The sequence below is a fragment of the Rhodnius prolixus genome, unplaced genomic scaffold (assembly GCF_049639745.1).
Source record: "Rhodnius prolixus isolate KJV_2025 unplaced genomic scaffold, Rpr scaffold_7, whole genome shotgun sequence".
Taxonomy (NCBI): Eukaryota; Metazoa; Arthropoda; class Insecta; order Hemiptera; family Reduviidae; genus Rhodnius; species Rhodnius prolixus.
Window position 1 is genome coordinate 34,099,912 of NW_027411582.1, and position 26,516 is coordinate 34,126,427.

Below are 26,516 nucleotides of genomic sequence, written 5' to 3' on the forward strand. Positions count from 1 at the left end.
TCGTTGAACGAAATTTCGAAGCACGGCTGCAACTTCCGCTTTAGTAAAACAGTATAGAATTCGATGCTAACGAAAAATAACATCAATTGTGTAAAAAATACATCCGTACATTTTTTTAATAAGAAACTGAACAACATTTTGGCGTGCTAGACGGCGAGAAATAGGAATTTTATATACTGGGGGTAGAAAAGGTTGCTGGGTTAGGTTGTAAAGGAATTAGACCATTAACGCTGCACTACAATGCAAGCAATCCTGCTTCTATAATAATCAGAATAAGCTGTTAAACCAAAATGTCCAAATCGACGTTGATTATCAGATGATTTTATGCAAACTTGATTAAATAAGCCATGAAAATTTCCAGGACATTTATTGGGAGTTACTTTCTTTACCAGCCTATTCCCAAAAGTAGCTCTTTCTGACTATTGTATTTTTTGCATTCTCCTTAATGATCTCAGCAGCAAAGTCCTCAACAATGAGAATGACTATCAGCATTGCCTTGATTTTTTTTACAGCAAGCCAGCCGATTTTTTTATATGATTGAATTTTTTATTTAAGTTTTAATTTATCATTTTTCTGTTCTGTATACTTCAAGAAATAGGATCTCTCAGTGCATTATCTGAACTATATTTCTTTTGGGTAATCTTATTATTTAGGAACATTTACAAGAATTAAAAGTAAAATCAGCAATAGAATTTACAATATAATTTATAGATGAGGTTCATTAGGTCCACAGCCAACATTGACGGCTGGCTTGTACTCGCCGTAGCTCAGGTGGCTCTTTTTAAGGGTTTCCAAGACAGGTTTTAGCTGATCGGTAGAGTTCCTTTGGCGAGTCAGGATCCATGACATTTCTGCAAATAAAAATAAAAAACACAAGTGAGTAGATGATTACTGACTCAAGACACCTGGGCCAGCAGTTAAGAACCAGAGCAGTCTGAAGACTGCCCTTCCTACATGCACGATAGGTACAGGATGCATTTCCAAAGGATGAAGTTGTTTAACATAAAATCCTTGCGCGGATTATATCAAGAGAAGGAAGAAACAACCTTTCATGACCTGTTTTTTTTATTCATACCCTGTGAGCAATAAAATCGAAAATAGAATCGATCTAATGCTGTAACCTGATTTCTGCCACCAAAGAACGAATTAGAGGGAATGGTGCGGGCCAGAAAACATAGCTTCAATTGAAAAAGAAGAAAATTTAATGGGCAAATTAGAATATTTAATAGAATCTTCGCCTTGTTTCAGTCACTTCAAAAATTAAAACCAAAAGATCAATTCATTATCCCTCTCTTTAAGAATGATTGATAGGAAATTTACACGTCTTTTCTCCAAAGGTGTTACCTAATTCTACAGGAAGTTTCTTTAGAGTGAAGCATCTTAGAACACTTTCTCATGATCTGTATTTTATGCACAACATAAAACAGATCAGCCTGATATTAGGATTATTTATTTTACGGATGCAAAACTGAAGATTCAGCCCAGGTCAGCATACCCAGATAAGATAATTAAGATTCGCTCCAGATCTTTTGTATGCAGAGCATTGGGAACAGAATCCACTGGATACTGTTATCTTAATGCCGCCAATAAGGAAGATTGTGACTCAATGTTCGATAAAAATTTAAAATTAATAATAGTACTACAATAGAACATTTGTTTTCTCCTCACCTGACTTCAAGAACAGCATTGGTTTACATGTATACACTACCGCCCAAGTTTCGTAATCTGTGCCCAAAATGTAGGTAGGTAAGTCGAAGGTCAGCAGCCCTGAAAGATATTTTTAAAGATTGTTTTAATTAGTGTTTAAGAAAAATATTACAACTATTTGTAAATTTTGTGCTGAACCTACCTCCTAGAACTTTGTAAGTGAACGGTAAAAATGCTCGGTCATTTTTAATGAACTGAGTGTAACTTTGGCCTCTAATTGTCACATATTTTCCTAATCTTTAAAAATTAAACATCATTAGCTCTTAAAATAAAAAGAGAAAGAGTGAGAAAAGAATTATTTAAACCATTAATCATAATTGCTACTTACGATGATTCAAAATGATAGTCCAATTCTAATATTTCACCAGCATCAGTGACATTGTATTCAATTGTAGGGCAGATTCCATCAACTTGCCACAAAAAATTACCAAAGCTACTCATTTCATACCAATGACCTTTGAAAAACTGTAATTGTCAAAGAAGTTAGATGAGGTTTCTCTTTGAAAAAAGTCTAAGTAAATTGATGAATAAACTAGGTGTTTGATGGGGATTACTGTAATTGCTTTTTTTTTTGTTACCCGAACCAATTATTAAGTTTGGTCTAAAGTCTAAGTAGATTATAAGCGTGCCGCCGGTAACTGGTCTGTATCTAGGCAAGAACGAATGTCCTTTCTGATAATGTGGCCTTATATCTTCTTGCAGCCACGATAGATGTACTCATTAAACATCTCCACCATGTAACCTACTCCCTGACATTCAATAACAGTAGAGAACATTTTCTTATTAACGTCAATTGGGATATAATCGCTAATTTGCGACATAAGGCCTCTGGAGACAAAAGCCTATTGAAAAACCCTGAACCTTGTCAAAGGGCAAGGTTTGTTCTACTAGAGCTACAAACAGACTTACAACACAATAAGCCTCCTCCTTTCTCACAGAGTAGAGCGTCAGTGCAAACTGTGCAGGAAGGGCAAAAATTGGTTAACCTAGTTTCATTCTTGCATGTTGATACCTGAAGAGATCACGTCTCAAAAAAAAAAAAAAAAAGACTAGATCCCTAGACTTCGTAAAGAAAGCAGACTGTAATAACTAGACCTTTCAGGGTATTGGCACATTAATCCTTCTGATCTTGAGGAACAAGTCAATACTTGACAATACTAACTTCAATAACTTAACCAATTATTAAATGAACAATTTAATGTTATCCATTACTAACCTCTTTTGGTTTAAAATTTTCTACGACAGATGGTTGTAAACATGCACCAATTTTCCAAGGCAAATAACTTCTTAAATCATATTTTCTGTAATCATTTGGTTGAGCTTGTAAAAAGCTTAATCCACAGACGATGAGAAAAATATATCTGTTGGAAGATAAAAAAAATATTCTCTTAATAAATTTTGTATGAACAGTATTAGGAAAATGTCTATGGTATGGCAAAAAGCTCTCTGCATTAAAAATTAATTACACTTATTTTGCTACCAACTTTTATCATCAGCCATAAAAATGTGTAACATCTAAATCAATATTCCTCTAAAATTGGGATGAACTCTAGCACGAACTTTCTTTTACCTCAATTCATGTACCTAATTACGTTGTCTTGAAACTCAGAATTCGTTATAAAAAAAAAAAAGTAGTTAACTTCAATTGTTGTATATTTCCACTACAGTATAAATTTTTTGTACCGAACCCAAGTGATAAATTCGATATATATTATATCGAACTTCAAATGCAGCACTTTTACAATTCAAATTACATACGATTTTAATACTACAAAAAAAAACAATATTATCTTTTATTCAGGGGTTTTCAAAAATTTGTATTTTTTGTAAAAGATCAATAAAAAAAAGCTTGTAGCTATATTGAAATAATTTTTATAATACTTCTTATCTTAAGATGATAATAAATTAAAGAATCTGGTACTTACGCAAGTTTTGAATTCATTTTGAGAAGATTTCTTCGAGTTCACAATGGTTTAACTGAATTGACAATAATTACAGACCCAGCCTGTATTTATATTCAATAAAACACAACATTATCGCCCCCACCCGTTGTCGGCTCTATCTTTAAATTAAAGAGATTTTTTCCATTAAGTGCATAAAAACATACAGTAAGTACTCACTCTAATCCTGATTAATCTTATTACGGATTTCAACGATGATTTACACTAACTCTTGACATTTTGTAAATAGTGTAATTTATTTGATTAATATTTTATCTTAATCTTTGTAAAAGAAATAATTGAAAACGCATAAAATTTTTCTAGAATTAAGTTTTCTTAGGAAATTCACGTTACTAAATATGAAATAAATGTTTCGGCAGCTGATTGCTATTTCTGATTTACACCTCGACCCATTCAAAATGTCATGTTTCAGCTTCCTGCCCTGTATGAAGAGATTAATTGCTACAAAAGGGGTGCTGGCGGGCTGTCTAATGAGCCCAAAGTTGCACTAAGATTTCATTATTCTAATTTATGAATTTTTATCATTTATTTATTTAGTATTACAGATAAACAAAGATTTGTTTGAAACTTCCAAATGACTTTCTCTTACCGTAATTTACGCGAAAAAAAATGCCTAAAAATCATAAATTGTTACGGTATACTGGCAATCACAGTCGGCTGATTTCCATCAAATTCAGTCTTACATTTTATTCTAACCAATATTATACTCTTGGCAAGCCAGTACAATAAACAATAATGGCACTAGACATTCATCTCGTTCTCTAATTGCCCTTAATAGATTTTTCCTAGAAATTTTTTTTAAATAAGTTATAAAAAATAATAAAAGTTGTTTTCCAGATAATTTAAAAATTAGATTCCAACTTCCCATTGGCTGATATTGTCAAAAAAACTTATTATCTGATCCCATGGTGGTAACAATGTGTAAAATCAAACATTTTTGCGGGCTGGGTGACCACAAAATTATTCATTTCTGGTGACAAATTGCGATCACAATAATTCTCTTGTTAGAGTAAAGAGAGGTATACATCTGCATTTAATCTTTCCTTTTACTTTCTAAAAACTATTCTCCACGTTTAAAATAAATAAAAAAAACATTAGGAAGGGTCAATTATTCGTTGTTAGAGGTTCGCCATATTGGAGAGACACTACTCACACAGCCCAACTAGATAAAATAACGCTACTCTACTGGTTTTATATGGTTTTTCTAAAATTTTTCTTTTAAAATTTAAGAAACCAGATTTGCTGAAGATAGATGAAAGAAATACCTGAACATATAGTTAATATTTTGTATTTTTCCAAATCTTATTTTATTGTTTTAATTGAACAAAAATAAAATATCAATTAAATAAAACAGATTAGAAACTCTTAATTAAATGGGTGCAAGCGAACTTGTTGACTCACTTGTTGCTATTTTTAATAATTTCACGTTTAACACTATTGACTTTGACAATTTCGGCTCATCTTGACTCGTAGAATGGTCAATATATTTTAACTATTTATAGTTATTTATAAACCCCAAGACGAGGTTGATGTAGAATTCGCAACAAAGCCATGTACATTATAATCTTAAGCCATAAACCCAATTGTTGATTTCTCTTATTCTACAATTAAGAAGTTATTTGAAATCGTGTACTATTTTGAGCTTTTGACCGGAAATATCCGGGGTTATTTTAAGGTATATTTCCGAGGTATTTTAAGGTCATCCAAGTAAGAAAACGGACTTTTTATGGTATGTTTCAATTGTGACTTAAAAACGAAAAATTCCAGGGCGTTCAAATTTTATATTTTGCTCAAAAACCCACAGAAGAACCTAGAATAAGATTTTGATGAAATTCGGTCGGCCAGAAAGACCACTCTATTGAACAGTTTATGCCATTTACAATGAAAAATTTTTGTTATTGGCCTCTTGAGCTAGCAAATCAGCCATTTACATTCTTCTTTCGAAGCTTCTTTGGTATATTGAATGTTTATAGAATTATCTTGTTGTTTGTTATGAACTCAAAGAGCTCCGTGTAAATGCTGCCATCATCAGCTGCCAGAAAAGTATTTAAATTGGCAGGTAAAGGACATCCAGTCGCTATCACAGCCCTCCACAAACGTTCTCTTCCTTTAGTATTATTAGCACATTCCAGGATTAGATGGTTGTTGCGTCTGCTATTATTCCAGAAGTACAGGAAAACTGGTGAGATGTTTCCATCCCACAATCCTGACTAGATGGTGCGGCAAATAATTGTGGTTAAACCTCATTCTAATGAGTTTGCTAACAAACTTCCTATTGTAGTTTTTGTATCTATAAAACCAAGGTCTTTTGGGTATACTAGACTGTATGGCTGTGTAAAATTGGCCTTTTCTCGCCTTTGACAATTCGTTTGGTAAAATTAAATAGAAAATTATAACTAAAAAGTGGCAACAATTGCTTTTCTTACTTGGACGGATCAGTCACCCAAAAAAAGAACAGTACTCCACGAAACAGAAATGGTTAAAAAAAAACCTTCGTGTATTCATAAATATACAGAATATTTTTTAACAGAAATCTTTACAATTACAAATAAAGAATTCCACTCAAGCATATTCATGTAATAATTAAAAGTTTCTCAATTGAGCTACATAGTTTCACTAATTATTTATTAATTCTTCTAACACAAGCTAATTAGATGCTAACTTATTGCACACAATTACAATTTATAAATAAAATCATTATAAACAAAAATCAATTAACAAATAAAACTACAAATCGAGAAGAACTCTTTCCGGAGGCCGGCAGGTGCATTAATGCGGCTGCGGATGCGAATAAACTTTCGATTTAAATCCACAACTCGATTTAAAAAGGAAATCATACGTCAGCAATGAAAATCTGTATTTAAATACACTTTTCGCAATGTAAAATGTGGTTCCACTTTTATAACTATTCTAAAACTTGATCGGGTTGGGAGTGGAGTGAATCTATAGGTACATTAAAAAACAAACAATAAAATGAGATGATAATTAAAAATAATAATAAAAAGAAAGACTAATTACTCTACTTGACAATTTTAAAATCACATTTAGGCTGTTTTAGCAACTTTATGCATCATAGTGCTAGCAGCAAAGTCTGGAGTGATGACGTTGATCATATGATGTAACATTGGGACATAGCTGACTAATAGCCAAGCAAAGAGCAAGACAAGACACAATTGGCTAATCTTATCCAACCAGTATAACCTGCAAAAGAGAAAAAATGTAAATTAACTTTATTTAAACTTTGACTTTTTACTGCAAAAGGAAATTGATCATGAGATTCAACACTTTGATCAAACGATTTGCTTTAAACTCAGAATTTTAGAGTCATTTATAAAGATGATAGGAGCGTGCATTTTACTTAAGTGGCACTTCAGAGTAAAGTCTAACTTCGCCCGCACCCTCAGAACTGCTAAAATAAATTTTCTTTGAAAAATGTTACAGATCTACATGTACGTAATTAGTAATTAAAGGAAATCTTTTGAAAAATTGTTGAGAAAATCTCATTAGACTGAAAAATCGATACAATAAAGAGATACTTCTGGTGACTGATTTTGAAAAAACGCTTACCAGTCCCCTGGTAAATTAATAGTCTATAAGATTATGATCAGACCTACAGCCACATACGCCAGCGAAACTTGGGTGCTGACAAAGGAAAGTGAAAGCATCCTCGGGTTTCTGGAAAAGGAAAGTTTAAAGGAAAAATTCTCGGCCCGAGATATATGAAAACGGGGAATGGCGAACCCGAAGCAACTCAAAATCAAAAGAACTGCTCGGGGAACCTGACATAGTAGCACATATAAATAGAGGAAGAATGAGATGGCTAGGGTATATATTAGAACGAACACCCTGAGTGAAAAGCTGCCAAAGAAAATGTTATATGGAAGGGCCAGGAGGCAAGGACGTCCAAGGCTGAGATGGCTTGACCGATGTTGAGGAGGAGCTCCGTGAATTAGATATCAGATGGTTCCTCAAGGCTCAGGATCGTGAGGAGTGGGGTTGACTTGCTGGGGAGGCTTAGGTTCAGTAAGCAAGTAAGCCCCCTTGTAGCACTCAAATAAAATATTAAAATTGAACTCAAATCGGTGATTTGACACAAATCAATCTGGAAAAAGTACTTTTTTTAGTTGATGTGCCATTCCAATTCCTCTGTACATTGTATACGATGGTGTGACTGCAACAATTCAAGTCCTAAGAAGCTTCAGATGAAGGGCCCCCAAAGGCGATTCCAAACGTAGAGCCCAATAAAAAAGGTTTTTTAATGGCAACTCTTCAGGCCACTCCTAAACAGCCTTCATTTTTCATTATTGTCACCCTTAGGGTTTAATTATTTCACCATTTAATTAAACCAAAGTTCAATAGTCCTTGATTTTTGCCTAAAAATAGAGTTGAGCGAAAATATTGTTTTATTATATCACAAATATAATTAGTACGTATTTATCTGATCTAGCAAATTTAATACCCCCCGATTGGGATTATTCCTTAAGTGGCCGATGATTTTACTTTTTCTTATTTTATTAAATTTCACAAATTTAGCAAACCATTAAATTTGTCTCCGAGATAAGTGAAAAAAAAAATCCATTCCATCTATGAAGTGGCACTTTCGCTCAACCGGTTTACTCTAAATTTAGAATTTTACATCATATTAAATTTAAATCCTGTTATCGCTGGTAATGAGACCGCTTGTTCAATTAAAAACCGCTTTATAGAGAAGCTAAAGGCGCCACGGTAGCCGAACGTTAGAAGCGAGACCTATAAAGCTAATATGTATTGTGGTACTGGGTTCGATTCCCGGTCTAGGCCTTGAATTTTATTTAATGGTTAATAAAAGAAATTTATAGTAAAGTATGTTTGCTAGTCGCCTCCGTACATGACACCTAATTGGTAGTTGGACGTTAAGCCCCGCCTGAAAAAATAGGCGATTACTTTACTTTTTTACTTATAGAGAAGCTACGAAAGGGAAGCTCGTAAAGGGAAGCTCAACATGGTTTTTCCCCAGAACTGGCCTGAATAGCATTCTTTCTGAGAAAATGGTTCATTTCAAAGTTATGAACAATGAGCATATGAAGTTTGTTTTTCCCCAAAACAGAAAATTAAAATTCGATAAATAACCACTTCTGTTTTGGCTGATTTTATCCAAAAGGTGAGTTTTATAATGGCACCTACTTGAACATTGAACATTTTTCATTTATCATTTTCACACTCAGTCCATAAAAAAAATCACTCTTCTTAGTTATATAATTTTTTTTGTTTTGAATAAGTTGCTTTTTACTTTAAGGTGATTTTCCAAAAAATTGTCCATCTTTTCCCGAATCACTCAGGAGGACCTCCAGTGAGGTATTTCTTAGGAAAACTGCATGATCTAATATTTTCTCTTACTGATGCTGTAAGAGAAAATACAAATTTAAAATGTATTGGAGTACATTTTTAGCCATATTGTTTTGTATCTAATGTATCCATTTGGTTATTTAATTTTCTTGAATAAATTGCTTTTTTATGTAAGGCAATTTTTCAAAAATTGTCCATCTTTTCCCAAATTTAATATTTATCAATCAGTTACGAATTTAAGACAATTTTTTAAGTGCAATCGTTTCTCACTTAATAATTTATTTGTACTAAATTCCTTGATTACCGTACTTTTATATTTTAATGGAATTAAATACTTTAATGGTTTTTTTTTTAAATCTTTATTGGAATTTACCACTGCAACAGTTGTTGCAACAAGCAAATATTGTAAAAAAAAGAAGAAGGAAATAAAAGAAAATCATGAGTGGAGAAGGTACCCAGTGGTGTCACTCCAGTAACGTGCTCTTGCTATTCTGCTCTCACGATAAGAGTAGATCACTAGAGGCCATCTTCTCTTCTAATCACCTTAGAGGATTACCTGGTAATGTGGAGGAAGATAGGTGTTCTGTGAGAGGGTTAGGATGAGCTGCTGTAAAGAAATGAAATTTGAAGAAACGAGTGTTAGCAAGATCCGTAATGAAAGGGATTTTGAGGTCATTATGGATAGTGAGGTTAGATACATAGAACGGGAGCGATAAGAAGTTTTCGAAGTATTTTTGGACTGTAATGCCTGGAGGCGTAGTGAGTTGGAACGCTTAGTCGATCCCCCATACTTCGGATGCCGTATGACTCCAAATAGGTCGTAGTAACAGTAGATATAAGAGTCTTTTGTTATGTAGGTTAAGTTTCGAACGTTTGTCTCATGTAGTCTGGCGAGAAGTTTTGTAGCGTTGGTTAGTTTCTTGTCTTTTCAGTCTAGTCTGGGGAATTTTAATAGGTTAAAAAATATTTTCTAAAAACAAATTATGATCTCTGTAAATTACTTACAATAGACAGTTTTAGTTAGTTAAAGGACTACAAGAAATTACACAGTGAGCAAAATTGAGACTCTGATTGAGTTATTCTTAAAGGATGAAATTTTAGATCGAAGTCAAATTTTGAAAAGAAAGCACAGGGAAAAGGTAACAATGAGTAATAAGGGATAAATTCTATAAATATATAAATAAAGGGTAAGAAAGATTATTGATTGCCAAGTTCAATCATAATTTTGTTTATTTGTATTTGTAGATTTTGATTCATCTTTTTTTGATTTTATTTTGAGAAATGTAAAGATGATTTAGCCCCTTAATAGAAAGCTTGGCATTAAATCAATTCAAAAAAAATTAAGACTGAATTTGGTAATAATCCCTCCCGCTTCTCCTTGGGTTAATGAATCAGTCATTAAAAATATTAACATTACTCTAGAATAAATAAATAAAATAAAGAAAATAAACAACAAATAAACAAACAAATAATATCTCTAGTTATTTATTTTTTTAATAATAATTTTATGCATTTATTAATTTTAGTGTTACTATTTATCGCAGGCATCTACTCCTAACTTCTTGCTAGGAGATTACTTTTATGTAATCATAAAAGTAATTAAAAAAATCAATATCTTTAGCTATTGAGTGTGGGGAACAAAGTTTGAAAGCTCAAGGAGTGCTAGAGATGAAAACTGTATAAGAACTACCTCTTAAGATGATTATTTCCGATCTAATTGCGATATGGAATATTTGACACGACCGCTTCACTTTTTTTCTGTTGTTTTTTTTTTTACCGAGAAAAAAATATAATTACAGATTTTTATAAATTGCCTCTTTCTGAGAATAAATAATCTTTATATTGAATTGTACATTTCTGATTAGATATTCTGAGAGTACACAATATAAGAAAAAAATGCACAATCATTCTTTATTTATTTTATTGTTTATACACCATTTTGTAAACCACTGGCCAACAATCAAATTTAATTTACATTCCTCAGGTGATTGATTTGGTCGACGAGTGTTTGCTGTTCGCCCACTCACCTAAATGTTTATATTGTGTTTATTGAGCAGGTGTTTAACGTAATAATTAAATTATTGTATTCACCTTTCGAGTAATGAACGATTAGGTAATAATACGTTATATAATGAGACGTAGCTTCTCTTTAGGTTTCAATGTCGAATCTATCCAAATATATGGAGAAAAAAAGAAAACATTGCTTTCATTAGTCTTTCATAACACTTTAAGAGACCATTACAGACTTAGAAATAAACTCACGACAAGGAAAGAAATAAGAGTATATGAAGCGCTCTGACATGGGTAAACGAAAGGGCATCCAAGAGGCGATGACCCCCGCCTGTAGTCTGTACTTAGGAAGACCATGTGAATAAGGAAGTCATAGCACTTCTAAGAGGTGTATTATTGTTGGAGGCATCTGCCGCGAGGGCCTCAGCGCCGCTATAAAAGAGAAGAACCCAAACGAAAGATCCACAAGATGTGTGGAGGTAAATGATTAATGAGTGTACTTAGGTTCAGCGAAAAGGTATATAAACAAAAAACCACTAACCATTTTAGATGTCTCCTTGCTCGTGGTAAATTTTCAAGTGGCTCCTTAAGACAATACACTCGGCTACCAATGATGGCATTTTTAATTAATTCCTTAACATCCACATTTTTCAATGGTAAAAAGAAGATTTCCTGCTCCTCTGGTTTCAAATTCTGGATGATATCAATGGTCTGTTCAGTTTTGAAATTCCATTGGCGCATTGTAAAATACTGCAATAATTCCATTCCTAAACGAATCCTATTTTGCACACGTACCATACTGTAAAACAGAAGGAACATAGTATTTAGTAAAACTGAACAAAAAATTAAGCAGTATTTGCTTCAGGCGAACAATATGACCATTGATCAAGCTTGGTGTGTTAAGTCAGAGCACCGCTGCTTTTTCTCGCCCTCGGCATAACGATGTTCTTCACCGAATTTTACCCACTTACACCAAAATGATGGTTTACATTGATATTATTGCTCATGTTCTCATTAAAGGAACAATTTTCTTTAAAATCACATCAAAGGACAGCCAATTTTCTCCAAATTTGGAATTTATGGTTCAATAAGTAAAAAGTAAAGTAAAGTAAACGCCTATTTTTTCAGGCGGGGCTTAACGTCCACGTACCAATTAGGTGTCGTGGACGGAGGCGACTAGCAAACTTACTTTACTGTAAATTTCTTTTATAAACCATTAAATAAAATCCAAGGCCTAAGACCAGGAATCGAACCCAGTACCACAATACATATTAGCTTCGCAGGTCTCGCCTCTAACCGCTCGGCTACCGTGGCGCCTTAATGGTTCAATATTAATTAAATTATTGACAGAAATAGAGATACTCTAATGATGTGACTGTACCAAGTCTTCTAAACAATCATCACCTCTTTCTATTAAAACTGTCCGGTAGGACAGTTGTATAAGGGTTGATCATCAAAAACTACACGAAAAAGCGTAACGTTGAAAAACACCCAACTTTGACAATTTTTTTCTCTTTTTCTATAAAAGATAAAATTCCCGATTTTTTTTTATAATATAGGGCAAATCCTCCTTTATAACTGTAATTTTTTCCTAATTACATAGATTTGATAGATTTCTAGAAAAAAGTTGCCGAAAATGAGCAAAAACGGCATTTTCAAAAATTGGTCTTGTTCTTGTTCTTGTTGTTGTTGTTGTTGTTGTTGTTGTTGTTCTTGTTGTTACCTTTTTTGTAAACAACGTAGCGCCTAAACACGCGAACCGATTTTCATGAGTGAGGTGTCATTCGATTCGGACTTTTATGTAGATGTGCCTTTTGGGGGTCTCGATGCTATTCAACGAATGGGAGAGGAATTAGCCCCCTTTATGTAAGGCCCCCTCCAAAATTATTATTACTAATTACTCTGTAAATCTTGGCCCGATTTTGATAAAATTTGGTAGGATGATAGGGTTATGGCTCCCCTACGTAACATTAAAGCGACGATCTGCTCTTACACTTATTAAGGGGAAGTATAACAATCGTTTCAAATTATCGACATGTGAACCGATTTTCATGAATGAAGTGTCATTCGAATCGAAATTTTGTACAGATTTGCAGTTTAAAAGTCTCGACGCTATGCCTCATAAGGAGGGGAGTTTGCCCCACCCAAGTAAGGCCCTTTCTAAAACTATTATTACCAATATTTCTATAACGCTTAGTCCGATTTTGATAAAATTTAGCAAGAAGAAGTGGTTAAAGCTCCTCTACGTGGCTGTGAAGTGCCATCATGCTCTTACACCTACTAAGAGGAAGTACTGCAATCGTTTAAATTATCAATGAGTGAACCGATTTACATCAATGAATTGTCATTCGATTCAAAATCTTTGCCTCTTTGCCTAGAAGTACTGCAATCGCAGTTTATTTTTCTTACTTCTCTTAAAAGGAAGTACTGAAAACGCAGTTTAATTTTGCTATTTACGTACAAATTCCTTCCTATGTTATTCAAAACGCTTTTTCAAAAAAAATTGTTATTGAGCATGGTTTGGGGGACCGCAACTATAATCATTCTTTAAAAAGATCTCTCCAGTGGTAGTTACGGTTCCTACTTAACACCTTATCAGGTTATAATGATAGAATTGCTTATTCCAAATTTAAAAAAATCTGTAAAGCAGATATGTAACTTTGCAAAATAGACAAAAAGGAAAATCTATCCAAAAGGTACAAAAATCTCCTTAACAAAAACTTACAGTTTAAAATGTTAAGTATAAGGGTTGATTAAACGCTAAAAGGTACACAAATCAGCAAGTACCCAACTTCATTAATTCATTAATGTTTACGTAATTTTACTGCATTAATTTTCATTAATATTTTTTTGAATTTATTAGATGTTTCACAGACCCTTATGCTGGCCATTTTAATCTACAAAATATTTGTTCAAGTACTGGATTCCCACGTGGAGGTTCCGGGTTCGAATCCAGCTGCAGACCCTTAGATTTTCTCTTTCTAACAGCTTCTTACAGCTCACTGTCCGGGTGATGGACAGAATTGTCTGTAACGAGAGAACACTGTCCGGAGGCCGGCAGTGCACTGAAAAAAGCTCCGGGCGCCAATAACCTTAGATGTTGACGCGACTTAAATAATAAAAAAAAAGAAAAAGAAAATGAATGAACTGGCCAGCATAAGGGTCTGTGAAACATCTAATAAATTCAAAAAAATATTAATGAAAATTAATGCAGTAAAATTATGTAAACATTAATGAATTAATGAAGTTGGGTACTTGCTGATTTGTGTACCTTTTAGCGTTTAATCAACCCTTATACTTAACATTTTAAACTGTAAGTTTTTGTTAAGGTTAATAATCACTTTGATAAATGATATTCTATGAAAAAGAGATTGTGTAATGAATCTCGAGAGAACAGCGCTCTGAGTTAGTGTTCAATGATTAGCTCAGATTTGCTCTTATTTCTCACTAATTAATGCTATAATGTATTAACTCATAAATTTATCACCCAATTATTCTAATTATACTTACAATCGTTTATTTCTAGTTAACAGCATAATAAAATCAATCAGATAAGCGGGTATTGTTTGGCATAGGAATACGATGATGGCATGTAAATAAGGATTAGTCCGGATAGTGCCACCGGGATACCAGAGTCCAGCATCGTATGGATTTTCTCTTATAATCGTCTTGCCCAGATCCACGAGATCACCCCAAATAATTGGCACATTATCGCCACTCGATATATTGTACGTTAGTACTTCCTTAGTCCTATAACAGAAAAACACAAAATTATTTTTTGGCAAAAACACAGAAAAGTTTAAATAATCATCTGTACAAACAACTCATAGAAATTCCTTTTTCGCTTATAACAGGTTCATAAACAAGACATTGTCTGCAAACTCTTGTTACTCAAATAAATAGGATCAAGTAAAGGTTAAATAGGGTTTCTAACAAGTATACTAAGCGCAGGCCGATCTTGTATCGGCATGTCCCACTTCGGGGGGACGGATTGTGCCGTGGGCTGCCCACTATCAATTATCTTGGAGTATTGCTGGATGGTGGGCTGACTTTTACCCCCCACATAAAGGACCAGAGCCAATAAAGGGTAAGGCAACCATTCGGGTACTATTCCCGCTGTTCTGCAGGGACTCTAAACTGTCCCTAAGAGAATAAACTCCTCCTGTAACAAGGTAGTGGTTAGGCCCATGTTACTTTATGCTTGTCCCTCCTGGAGTCTGGACATGTTGATCCAATATCGCCTCGCTGTAGATCACGCAAAATAAATTCCTCAGACTGGTCACAACTTCCCCCCCCGCTACAGACCGTATTACAGACTCTAACACTCCAACACCAACATGAACTACGAGGGTCGTTTGAAAAGTCCGTGCAAAAATAAAAACTACTTAATTTTTTGGGGTAAACCTTTTTTATTTTTCAACATAGTCTCCTTTTAGGCTTATACACTTCGTCCAACGCTGCTCTAGTTTGTTGATCCCTTCCGAATAATAGGATTTGTCCAAGTCTGAAAAATAGCCATTCGTTTCTGCAATCACCTCCTCGTTTGAATAAAATCTTTTTCCCGCCAGCCATTTCTTCATATTGGAGAACAAATAGTAATCCGAGGGAGCCAAGTCTGGAGAATAGGGGGGATGTGAAACGAGTTGGAACCCTATTTCCATTAATTTTGCGACCACAACTGCTGGGGTGTGAGCTGGTGCGTTGTCGTGATGGTAAAGGACTTTTTTGTGGGCCAATCGTGGGCGTTTTTCTTGCAGCTCGGTTTTCAAACGGTCCAATAACGATGAATAATATGCACCTGTAATAGTTTTACCCTTTTCCAGATAGTCGATGAGGATTATTCCTTGCGAATCCCAAAAGACAGTCGCCATAATCTTTCCGGCCGAAGGAACTTTTTTGGCGCAGATTCCCCCTTGGTAACCCATTGTTTAGATTGTTCTTTGGTCTCAGGAGTGTAGTGATGTATCCATGTTTCATCCACAGTGACGAAACGACGCTTAAAGTCCTGCGGATTCTTCTGGAACAGCTGCAAACCGTCCTTGCAACACTTCACACGATTTCGTTTTTGGTCAAACGTGAGCGAACGCGGCACCCATCTTGCGGATAGCTTTGTCATGTCCAAATGTTGATGCAAAATATTATGTACCCGTTCATTCGAGATGCCCATAGCACTAGCAATCTCACGCACCTTCACTCTTCTGTCATCCATCACCATATCATGGATTTTATCAATGATTTCTGGAGTAGTAACCTCAACAGGGCGTCCAGAACGTTCAGCGTCACTTGTGCCCATATGGCCACTCCGAAAATTTTGAAACCACTTATAAACTGTTCTAATCGAAGGTGCAGAGTCACCATAATGTTTATCAAGCTTCTCTTTAGTCTCCTGAGGCGTTTTGCCTTTCATAAAGTAGTGTTTAATCAACACACGAAATTCTTTTTCGTCCATTTTTTGAAAATCACTCGACTTCCTCGATTCAAACGAATGCCAAACACAAAGAAATAGACCGATCTAGCTGAAACTTGGTGTGTGTTCTTCCAAGAGATGCTACTAACTAAACATAACCGCGATACGCGCCAGTAGTGCTATCTCTCTGACTTTGCACGGACTTTTCAAACGACCCTCGTATGTAGAACACTACATCAAGTACCTCGCTACTGGTTTCTTCAGTAAGTGTGAATCAAGTCACACCCACCTCTGCAGACTAATAGAGGACTATAGTTTGGACACGGTGCACAGGCACACAGGAGAGTTAAGGACTCCCTGAAGTAAAACTTTCCTTGGAGGCTGAGGGTTTTTCATTGTTTTTTTCTCCTCATTACTTACTTTTATTTTTTATTTTGTAACAATTTATGTAATTAGCTGGAGGTTATAGTATTTATACTGGAACTCCTTATGTACATATGTACGAGTATATACTTTCAACTATTAAATAAAATGTTTCTTCTTCTTCTTCTAACAAGTATAAGAAGTACATGTTATTGTGCTGCAGAACAACGCCCTCTTGTATCTTGGTAATTTTATCCCAGTAAAACTCTTTTCAATCTGCTTAACCATTCAGCTCAATTAGGATTATACATCACTTTAGGATTAGTTGAAAATAATTCCAAGAACAAAATTCAGTACTAAAAGTAATCAAGAGATAGCAGCACGTGTTCCAGAAGTTTGACTATAGACAAGTCCAGCTGGGAATTTTTAATTGAAATTAAAAAAAAAAATTGAGAAAGAGAATTTAGACAGCATAGAGGGAGTTAGTAGGAACTGACAAACTATCGAGAACAGTGGAATGAGAGTTAGGTAATGTTGCATCTGCCAGTGGAAAAAATCTTTACCTGCAGAATCATTAGAAGAAAGAACTGCAAGAAGAGGAGTAAGTTAGACCCTCGAGAACGTTGGAATGCCCGAAAAACAATATTTTCCCCCTAGAAAAATGATTGAAATGAAACCTTTTAATCTATAAACGTATGAAATAGAGAAAATTTTAGGATTCTCTTTCACAGAAATCCTTCCAAAAATTTTGTTTTAAAAAAGGGGGGTAAATTTATACTTTCCATTTAGGAATTTTACCTTATTAAATTAATTAATTTCATTCTTTATATACTGAAAGGAAACTGACTGTTTCTTAGCCCTTGAATAAGCTGCTGAGATTATAATATTTATGGCCACATCCACAGGAACCATTTCCGCTCGAAAATCTGGTTTGCACAACATGGATCTGAGCACTCCTTTTCCGGCGGCCGCCATCACCCCAATTGGTCCATTCAAACTGTCCACCCAACCAGGAAATGGTTCTTTCATCGATGGTACAACTGCAAAATAAATAAATGAATATTTTTAAATTACCTTTCATCAATTAGTTATATCTCTCTCTCGCTCACACACGAAACACTTCTTCTAACTGCCACAAGTACTGGTGGTCGCAATTCCATCCAACCCACCATTACTTTGCCATCATAATAGACAAGAGATCTAGTTTCCTCTCTGTGCTGGAGAGATATGCTCAACAACTGTCCAATCGGTTAGCCAAGAAAGGCCTTAACACATGCCCAATATCCGCAAAATTTAAAGGCAGAAAACCCAAATTATGAATCTATATCTTGAAAATTATTACTTACTACATCTTGCATTTTATGTGATATTCAGGGCTGCGTGCTGTACAGAAATTGACGATTTAGTAGGAATCTACCAAAATCTTTTCCACGAGATCAAAGTTTCCGTGAATTTTTTTTTGCATAATATCCGGAAAATAAAAAAAAAGGAACCGTTTTCGTGAAAATTTCAAAATAATGAAAACTCTACAACTTATGGCACTTCAGGTAATCAGATTTCCTTCAAATTTTGGTATTCAGTTCCACATTTGATTCTTTGTTATCTGAGTGAAAGACAGAACCATCCAGGGCCGGATTTTCCTATAGGCTAACTAGGCTTCAGCCTAGGGCCTCAAGATCAAGAGGGGCCTACATTCAAATTGTTAGCAAAATTAAAATTACACTATTCTAAAAACAGTACCAATAAGATGTTTCATTTAACATATTGATATACGAGTATATCACAGTAGTGATGTATTTTATTATCTCTCATGTAATTTACAAACATACAAATGGGAAATGAAAGGGTCTCATAAAAGGAATAGCCTAGGGCCTCTTTTCATCTAAATCCGGCCCTGGAACCATCATTGAAAATTGGTCCTTTGGAGGGTACTATCTTTTTTCAGAAGTGCCCAAACGGGTATTTCCGGCTAAAACGCAAAATGGAACATCCGCACGATTACAATAACTTCTCTTACTTACTGCAGTAAGAGAAAGAGAAATTAAAATAAAAAAAAGAAGACATTCTGATGTGACGCAATGTGACTCCTCTTCTGATTGGAGTATTCAAACGGAAATAAGTAACTGTGAGCTTCCAGTTAGTTTCCAATTTTGTTTTTTAAAAAACTTTTTTTTGACTCTGGCGATCTCAGAAACCAGATGTTTCTGGCGAACCCCCCCCCCCCCCCACAGCAAAACATTTCCTACAGGACCAAAGCTTGAAAAATAACCATTTTAATTAAAAATAATAAGTGAGATATAATTAATTACGCAAATAGAGAACGAGCTGTGAGACAACATAAGAACATCGTTGCTACACTACGAGTAAACATCTTATTTAAACAGCTGTCCGAGGTAGGGACCTTGACAAAATGTGCTAGCTTTTTTTATGGGAGCATAGTAAACAATACGCTTGAACAATACAAGTCGAGCATGCTTAAAGATTAATATCTCTTGGAATGGCTAATTATTATTATTTTTTTTATTATTTCCTTTACTCCTAATGGGACTTTACGTTAAAATTTATCGCAAGATCTTGAACTTGTCCCGAAGGTCGAACAAATTGCGGTGTAATGGAAATTTTAAATTACTTTATATTTTTATTTTTAATAGAAATTTATTTTTTTTATTTATATAAATTAATTTTTCACTTTTTGTGGGTAAGAAAAGAATTGTGACGTTGCTAAATTTTCCATTCTCCGGAAATACCAGTTTGGACGTCTAATGGAAAAAAAAGTGATATTGCGTCAACAAAATATTTCAAACTGAGGGATCAAATTTCCTGAATTTTAATGATTTTTTTTTTTAATCTTTTATATTTTCTCAAAATGGTTTCAATGATATTCTTTGAATTTGGTAAACACGAACTTTTGTAAGTGAAAATGTGGTTATGTCCGCTGGAGAATATCGTTCATTTTATTCGTCGTAGTACGCGTAATTTTATGGGAATCTCTTACTAGATTCGGTCTTTCACCCATCGCCAGAGGTTGATATAGGAATTTCGACTTCACTCATGTTTACGCCGTAAGCAAGTACAAGTTTGTGAGCAAAGTTTAAAGAAAATCGTGGGAGCCATAGTTCAGACAACAGCAAAGAAAATGGTAAATCCATTCCTCCTAAGCCATGATTCTAATCCCTCAATTTCCCGATTCTCCAAGTTCGCTAAAAAACTTGAGGGTCAAGTACTCACTATTTGACTATAGCTAAGCAAAGGTGAAGTGAATTTTACACGCTTTACTTTTTCGAATGGAAACCCGGTTTCTCTTTTTGATTATTCTCGGTGCTTAGTGTAACCAGCTTCACAAGAATGCTGTCCATCTTAATGTGGTGTCCTTGATCGTGCTGACACTGACCTTGTAAAAAATTTAATCTGGTCCTGGGAGTTATCCTTATACTCGTATACCGTGTACTCCTAGCAAGCTTTTTCACTGACCCACAATTGCTAGGCAACCATTTGTTTGTTTACGCGGGTTGATTTAGATTTTCTAATTGTTGTGGATAATTTATATTCTATCTGTATTTTTTTTCAATCACGCATTGACACAATAGCAATCTATAACCTGTAGTTTGATCATTACAGTTCTAAAACGCAAATGACGACAAATGCTTTTGTAGTATTTGAAGTAAAGCTAAAGTGTTTACAAAATATCAAATAAAATGTATAATTTTACTCATATTTTGTTTGTTAACAAATTCGACAACCCAAAGCAAATAACCATATTTAGATTTTTCTTCAGATAAAACATACTTTTGTAAGGTTTTGTTCAGTTATGTTTGTAAAAAGAGACTAGCACTTGTTTCGTCCCGTTTTACCCGTTAAGCCAAATGAATTTTAAAGATGTTTAGTTTTGAAAATATTCAGTTTAAAAACTTTAAACTTAACTCTTGTGTAAATGGGCATTAGTGACCCAAGAGCTAGTACTAAAAAAAAAATGAACAAAATTTGACCCACGTCTCAAAAAGGTTCGCCATCCCTATCCTAGCCAATAAAACTTATTCCTTCTAAATTAAGAGTTCGCATGGTACGTTACAAGCGAAAGTAATTTGAGAATGCTAAATTTTTCGAAATCCTGTTTAACAGATGTGCTTTTTAAATAATAATTTAAATTATTTTTAGTTCCACTGAGCATCAATTTATTTTTTAGTCTGGGGGTACGTGTACCAATAAATTTTCTCAAAAGATGAAAATCACAGGAAAAACTTGGTATTGTGTTTAGATGCACCTGATCTGTAAATAGATGTGCTCCATACATAGCTTTCCGCTCATTTCCATCTTACACCATACTGGCTAGTTTAAGATTGAAACGAAAACTTAGTTGAAGATTAAAAAACGCTATAAACCAAACTGATCAATAAAACTGTAATCATAGATGGAAACCCGTAATTGGTCAGGATTAGAAAAAAAGAAAAAGAATCTTTACGACAAATTAAATCAGCCATGATAAATGCATTTGGTATAAATTAGAACATACGGAATGTATGCCTTGAAATTGCGATTAATTTTTTGCACCAATTATGGTTTTATAGATACTTCGTGGTTGCAGAATTCTAAGTAATTATTTTCATTCGGTTTTTCCCCACAGCTTTTATACGATTCAAGCACGTCACCTTGATTGGTTATTGTCATCTACAAATGTTACATTCCGGGCATTGCCTGTATTACACTCTTTATCTAATTCAAAAAGAAATAAAAGGGGCTTCACCTTTTGGCTTGAATTAACCCTGATGTCCCCTGAATCTGACATTTATAGCAATATGTCATTTTATTAGATATTATTAGCAGCATAATTATTCATATTATTAGTATTCAATTAATTCGCAAATCTTCGGCCAGCAAGAATATTTAAATCCCAGTTTTTATAGACGCATTAACACGAATGATCCCTGGTCTTTAATTTAAGACTCCCATTTCCTTAGTGACGATAGGCACTTAAAATAATTGATGACTGAACATTTTTATTATTTATCAGTGACTCAATTAAGTAATTTACACAGATATAATTGATCCAGAAGTTAATCCTTAACTATAATCCACTGAAAACAATTCGTAATAAGAGTAAACCAGTTAGGTAATTACCTTTATTATAAATTACATTAAACGACTGACGTTGATTAAGTGGCCAAAAACACGCAATGCAATTACTCACGGTTAAAGATAGTACTTAGCCAAACTATTAGAAATAATATTTCACTTTATTATCTAAAGAATCTGATGGTAAGAACACTCGTATGACATCCACCATTGTCATGATTGCAATAAATTGATCCCTATTTAGAAAAACAATAATTTAATAATTAATTTATTTACCAGCGAAAAATTACAGGGTGGTGCATTTCTGTGTTAGCGTGTTCCAAAACTGACTCAATAATGCGCAAGCGCACACACAATGTACTGGGTAAATTGGAGGCAAACCTCCTCCAAATTTGTTTGTTTTTGCTTTGGCGGTTTTTTTTTTGTGGCAACTTCGCGGTCTGCATGATCGATGTACTCGTGTAAATCGATTTTTACTTTTTTTTTATCATGAATTAATGACCCCCCTCCCACCTATATCTTCCACACAGTGCAAGGAAACTTTACAAGGAATGTTTACATTTTTTGTTAGAGCACTTTTCTTTCTATAAGAAATTTTCAGAAACTCATTTAATCCTAAAATTATTATCATTATTGTAAATATAATTAATTTACAATTTTTCTCGAAAAACCTTATCCCAAATCTAATTCCAGCGATTTATTTCATTTTGTGAGATAATGTTATTCTTAAACATAAGATAATTTTCTGAGACCCACTTTTTTTGGGGGGGGGGCTCTGGCTTCCTCGATATTAGAACTCCATATTGGAAAATTGTCGATCGTGATACTTTCTCTGTACTAGCGAGAGGAAATGATAATACTAGATAAATATACTCACCAATAGAAGGTCTGACCACAGTCAGCGGCAACTTGCTTCCATATTCAGCTACTAAACTTTCAGCTAATCTCTTGGTGAATGTGTAACAGCTCGGATGGTGGTCTAGTAATCTGAAATTGCATAAAAAAAATGTTCAAAAGACTTCTCTTTGTTGCAATTCCCAAATTTCTAACCTTGAATTTTGAAAATATTATTTAGTTCTTACCCAGGTTTATAAAAAAAAAAAAAAAAAAACAATAAATGATTATAGAGGGAAATCTACCTCTAATGATGGATAAAGATCCGAATCTTGTCAGGGACAAATAACATGCTGTGACGGATGAAATCGATGATATTATCTAGTACTGCAGATCCCATCATATTTTCAAAACTAATATACATTACTACAATTAACACGGTAGTAACAGCCATTCAACTAATACAGCTTCACGTAATCATGAAGTAACTGCAGCTAATGGCTAGCTAACGGCTTGTTAACAGCGATCCGTCACGGTAGATTAATATCTGGGAGTTTTATTACCATCGTAAGTTCAGTTTTAATTACAAGCAATAAAATATGGAATAAATAAAAAACTTTAGAAATTGGATTCGTTTTCAGTCTTGATTACATGTGGTATTAATTTGGTATTTGGGATTTAGAATTTTTATAAAATAATTTTTACTTCCTCTTTATTGTAGTACGTAAAAGAAAGTTATAGTAATCGTGTCAATATACTTGAATACCGAATTTTTACCGGAAGTATCCAAATTTGGTCTCACTGTAACTTGTTTGTGTGTGTGTGTATATATATATACCCCCCCCAAAATGGCCCAAAAATTAAATTAATCTGGATTTTACATACTTTGGAGTAATAACATCGATTATTCTGTCGTTCATCCAATCCATAGCTCTCATAATGTCGTGTGGATCGTATAATGGTTCGTATAACTTCTCTTGCAAAACATCTTCCTCACAATGGCAGAATGCGGTAGACAAATGGACGAACACCTAAACAAAGTGAATAATTATAAATTAAAAAAAAAAAAATAATCATGATAGAACTTACATGTAACGCTGTGATTTCTATGGGTAATTTTAAAGAAAAATTGCTCGACACATTTTCCTTAAAAATAAAAAATAAATAATTAAAAATAAATTATAAGCTCTGACTGACGTACATTAATTTCACTTGAAATACACTCAGAAGAGCCCAAAAAACCTACTCTGAGGGCAGTTTGTTTAGGGCAAAAAAGAGATAAGAGGCGTTAAAATCTTTATTCAACTTCAGGATTCACCGCCGTGTATTGGATTGATTGTGAATTAAAGGGCGGTTCCACTGTAAAGGCGCCACGGTAGCCGAGCGGTTAGAGGCGAGACCTGCGAAGCTAATATGTATTGTGGTACTGGGTTCGATTTCCGGTCTTAGGCCTTGCATTTTATTTAATGGTTAATAAAAGAAATTTACAGTAAAATATGCTTTGCTAGTCGCCTCCGTCCACGACACCTAATTAGGTAGTTGGACGTAAAGCCCACCTGAAAAAATTGGCAATTACTATACTTTAACTACTTTACTTTTACTTCCACCGTAAAAAATGGGAAGAAACGCAGGCAATCCAAAATGCCCTTAACTTGAACTAATTTAAGAAGAGGTCCACGAAAAGTCCATTCAGATTAGCCCATATTGTACTATTTCACTAATAAAAAAACCAGGGAGTGGGGGAGAAACCTGTCAGAACATGACATTATTTGAAGATTTGAATTTTGTAACGCATCACACTAATTTGCATACAAAGTAAGTCAGGAAGCGATGTGAATAACCCATGTGAACAGACCATGTAATATTAATTTTGACATTTATACGTTATATACTGGGATGATGTACACATCCTTTGGAAAAGAAGATGTTTTTTTAAAGGAATGTTTATAAATAAGATGCGAACAAAATGTTTTAATCTGATGTTTCTAGTAGTCCAATAATAGAAACTTGAGGATACCGGTTCTTGTGTAAGAAAGTACGAGTATTCTTCGCGCCTGAATTCGTGAGTGGCCCAATAAAAACACACAGCTGTACCATTCATTTGGTTGTGTTACTTTTTTTGGCGCATGCGTATTGTTTACATTTTAATTGTTAATTAATAAATTCTTTTTTTAGGTACTTTCACTCTTCGCTAAAGCATTGCAAGTAAATAAAATCTACCACATATTGAACAGTGACCAGAAATACTTTTTTTAAACTGAAGCAAAGTACGTTCCTCCGGTAGATATTAAGGTTTTTGACATTTTTTCATCGAAATTTTAATTTTATTAATGTTTAGTTAGACGCCTGGCGGGCACGTCTTGAGGAGGCCAAGACTCTACATGAGTTGTAGCGCCAGTTAAGAATAAGAAGAAGATTAATGTTCAGTTGGCTTCATTAGAATTGAAGCCATTATATTGGACTTGACTTACATACTATTCCACGAAAATGGTAGGCCTAAAATGTGTAGATGTAAACATCCAGGGACGCAGTATTTTCTTGAGGAGTTGCCGCGTAACTTTATCAAATAGTCCAGCTTCTTGGGCCAGTTGGCGCAATTATAAGTAATGCTGGTCCAAGGATATCAGCGGTTACAGACCGTAGGTTTTTTTTACACGAACTATGGTTGAGTGCACTTACGGCTCTCAAATCAGGCCTATGATTAGCTCAGAGATTAACTCATGAGGTCGTAGTGGGGGAAAAGTGTTTTTTTTTTGCCTTTTCTGGCATTGGCTTTCGCCAAACAGCCAGCATCGTCTAGGTGCTTATCACTAGAATATCACTCCATTCTTACTTATAAATACATTCGCTTCACACATTCATCCCTCTACTATATACAACTATTTACATACAAACTTACAGCTAACGGATGGATCAGTACTCTATATTCCTGCCATCCTTATAGCATAATCGAAATTAAAAACCGTAATCCTTCTCTAATCATTTTCTTCCATTCATTCTAATCGGCTATAACTTTTAAATACATTCATATTTCTGTGCTAGCTCTGCTACAGATTTAAGCACATAGTAGATGTTGGGTAGAGAATATTATGTCTTCGTAGCGAAATGGTGCATCAAAATACCTGTATATGTCGTCAAACATTCGTTCCCTTTCCACCACATAACGTGGACATATCCATTATTATATGTTTGAAATCCTCCCCCTCATTGCAATCTACGCAAAGAGGAGAGAGGACCTTTTTGTTGATCCTGTGAAGATACGATCCACACACCGCGTGGTTCACTTTCAGCCTGCTTATTGTCGTAACAACCCATTTATTAGTGACAGTTCCCCTTAAACCATGGTTGTCTAGGTCTGCCATAGTTTTATAGAAAAGTGGGGTCTTTTGTAGCTATTTTAAAAATAATAACATTCAGTCCAAAGGCTGAAAATCAACTATCCCTGGACCATATTGACTAGAAGATATTTCTGCTCCAGTTAGACTTAAATCGGGTTCGTTACAGTATGGTTCTTTTAGCTACAGACCCCATGTGAAGGACCCTACAATGGCCGCCTAGTCTCCGCCTAATTCCGCAGTAAGCATGGAACCTAAGTTGAAAGCCGACATTCCAGATCACAAATTACAAAATATACTTGCAAAAAAAGTGAGTTTTTAAAAAAAAGCGGTCATTTTTTTAAAATGGTGGAGGAGAAAACTTGTTTCTTATTACTAGTTGCAAAATTACCATTTTTTTTCTATCGCTTCAATAGTGTGTTAAATATTCTAGCAAAGAGTGGTGACCAAACTAGTACCTATTTCTTAAATGCAAGAGAGTCAAACAACTTTTATAAATGCACT

The 26,516-nt window shown here is 34.4% G+C and overlaps 2 protein-coding genes across 2 annotated transcripts in view; both read right to left on the minus strand.

The window, feature by feature from the left end:
* Positions 1–604: 604 nt before the first annotated feature.
* On the minus strand, positions 605–3,782 carry LOC141447513 (apolipoprotein D-like). Its single transcript, XM_074115150.1, has 6 exons — positions 3,633–3,782; positions 2,924–3,068; positions 2,036–2,172; positions 1,850–1,944; positions 1,669–1,767; positions 605–851 (listed from the first exon to the last, which is right to left on the minus strand). Exons 1-6 carry the CDS (start codon positions 3,647–3,649, stop codon positions 706–708), a joined length of 639 nt encoding a protein of 212 aa, XP_073971251.1. The 5' UTR covers positions 3,650–3,782; the 3' UTR covers positions 605–705.
* A 2,362-nt stretch (positions 3,783–6,144) lies between these two features.
* The window catches only part of LOC141447512 (putative fatty acyl-CoA reductase CG5065), a 40,719-nt gene continuing 20,347 nt past the window's right edge, over positions 6,145–26,516 (minus strand). Inside the window, exons 4-9 of the mRNA XM_074115149.1 lie at positions 23,563–23,708; positions 22,721–22,830; positions 17,621–17,813; positions 14,514–14,753; positions 11,545–11,802; positions 6,145–6,869 (exon numbers count right to left, since the gene is read on the minus strand). Coding sequence (XP_073971250.1) covers positions 6,713–6,869; positions 11,545–11,802; positions 14,514–14,753; positions 17,621–17,813; positions 22,721–22,830; positions 23,563–23,708 — 1,104 coding nt within the window. The 3' untranslated portion in view covers positions 6,145–6,712. The remainder of the gene's footprint in view (positions 6,870–11,544; positions 11,803–14,513; positions 14,754–17,620; positions 17,814–22,720; positions 22,831–23,562; positions 23,709–26,516) is intronic.

Excerpts from the sequence above, each read along its gene's own strand:
- LOC141447513 (XM_074115150.1), bottom strand. Across the intron at positions 2,173-2,923 it reads AAAATTTTAAACCAAAAGAG|TTTTTCAAAGGTCATTGGTA; the intron begins GTTAGTAATGGA and ends TGACAATTACAG. Across the intron at positions 1,945-2,035 it reads GACTATCATTTTGAATCATC|ATTAGGAAAATATGTGACAA; the intron begins GTAAGTAGCAAT and ends TAATTTTTAAAG.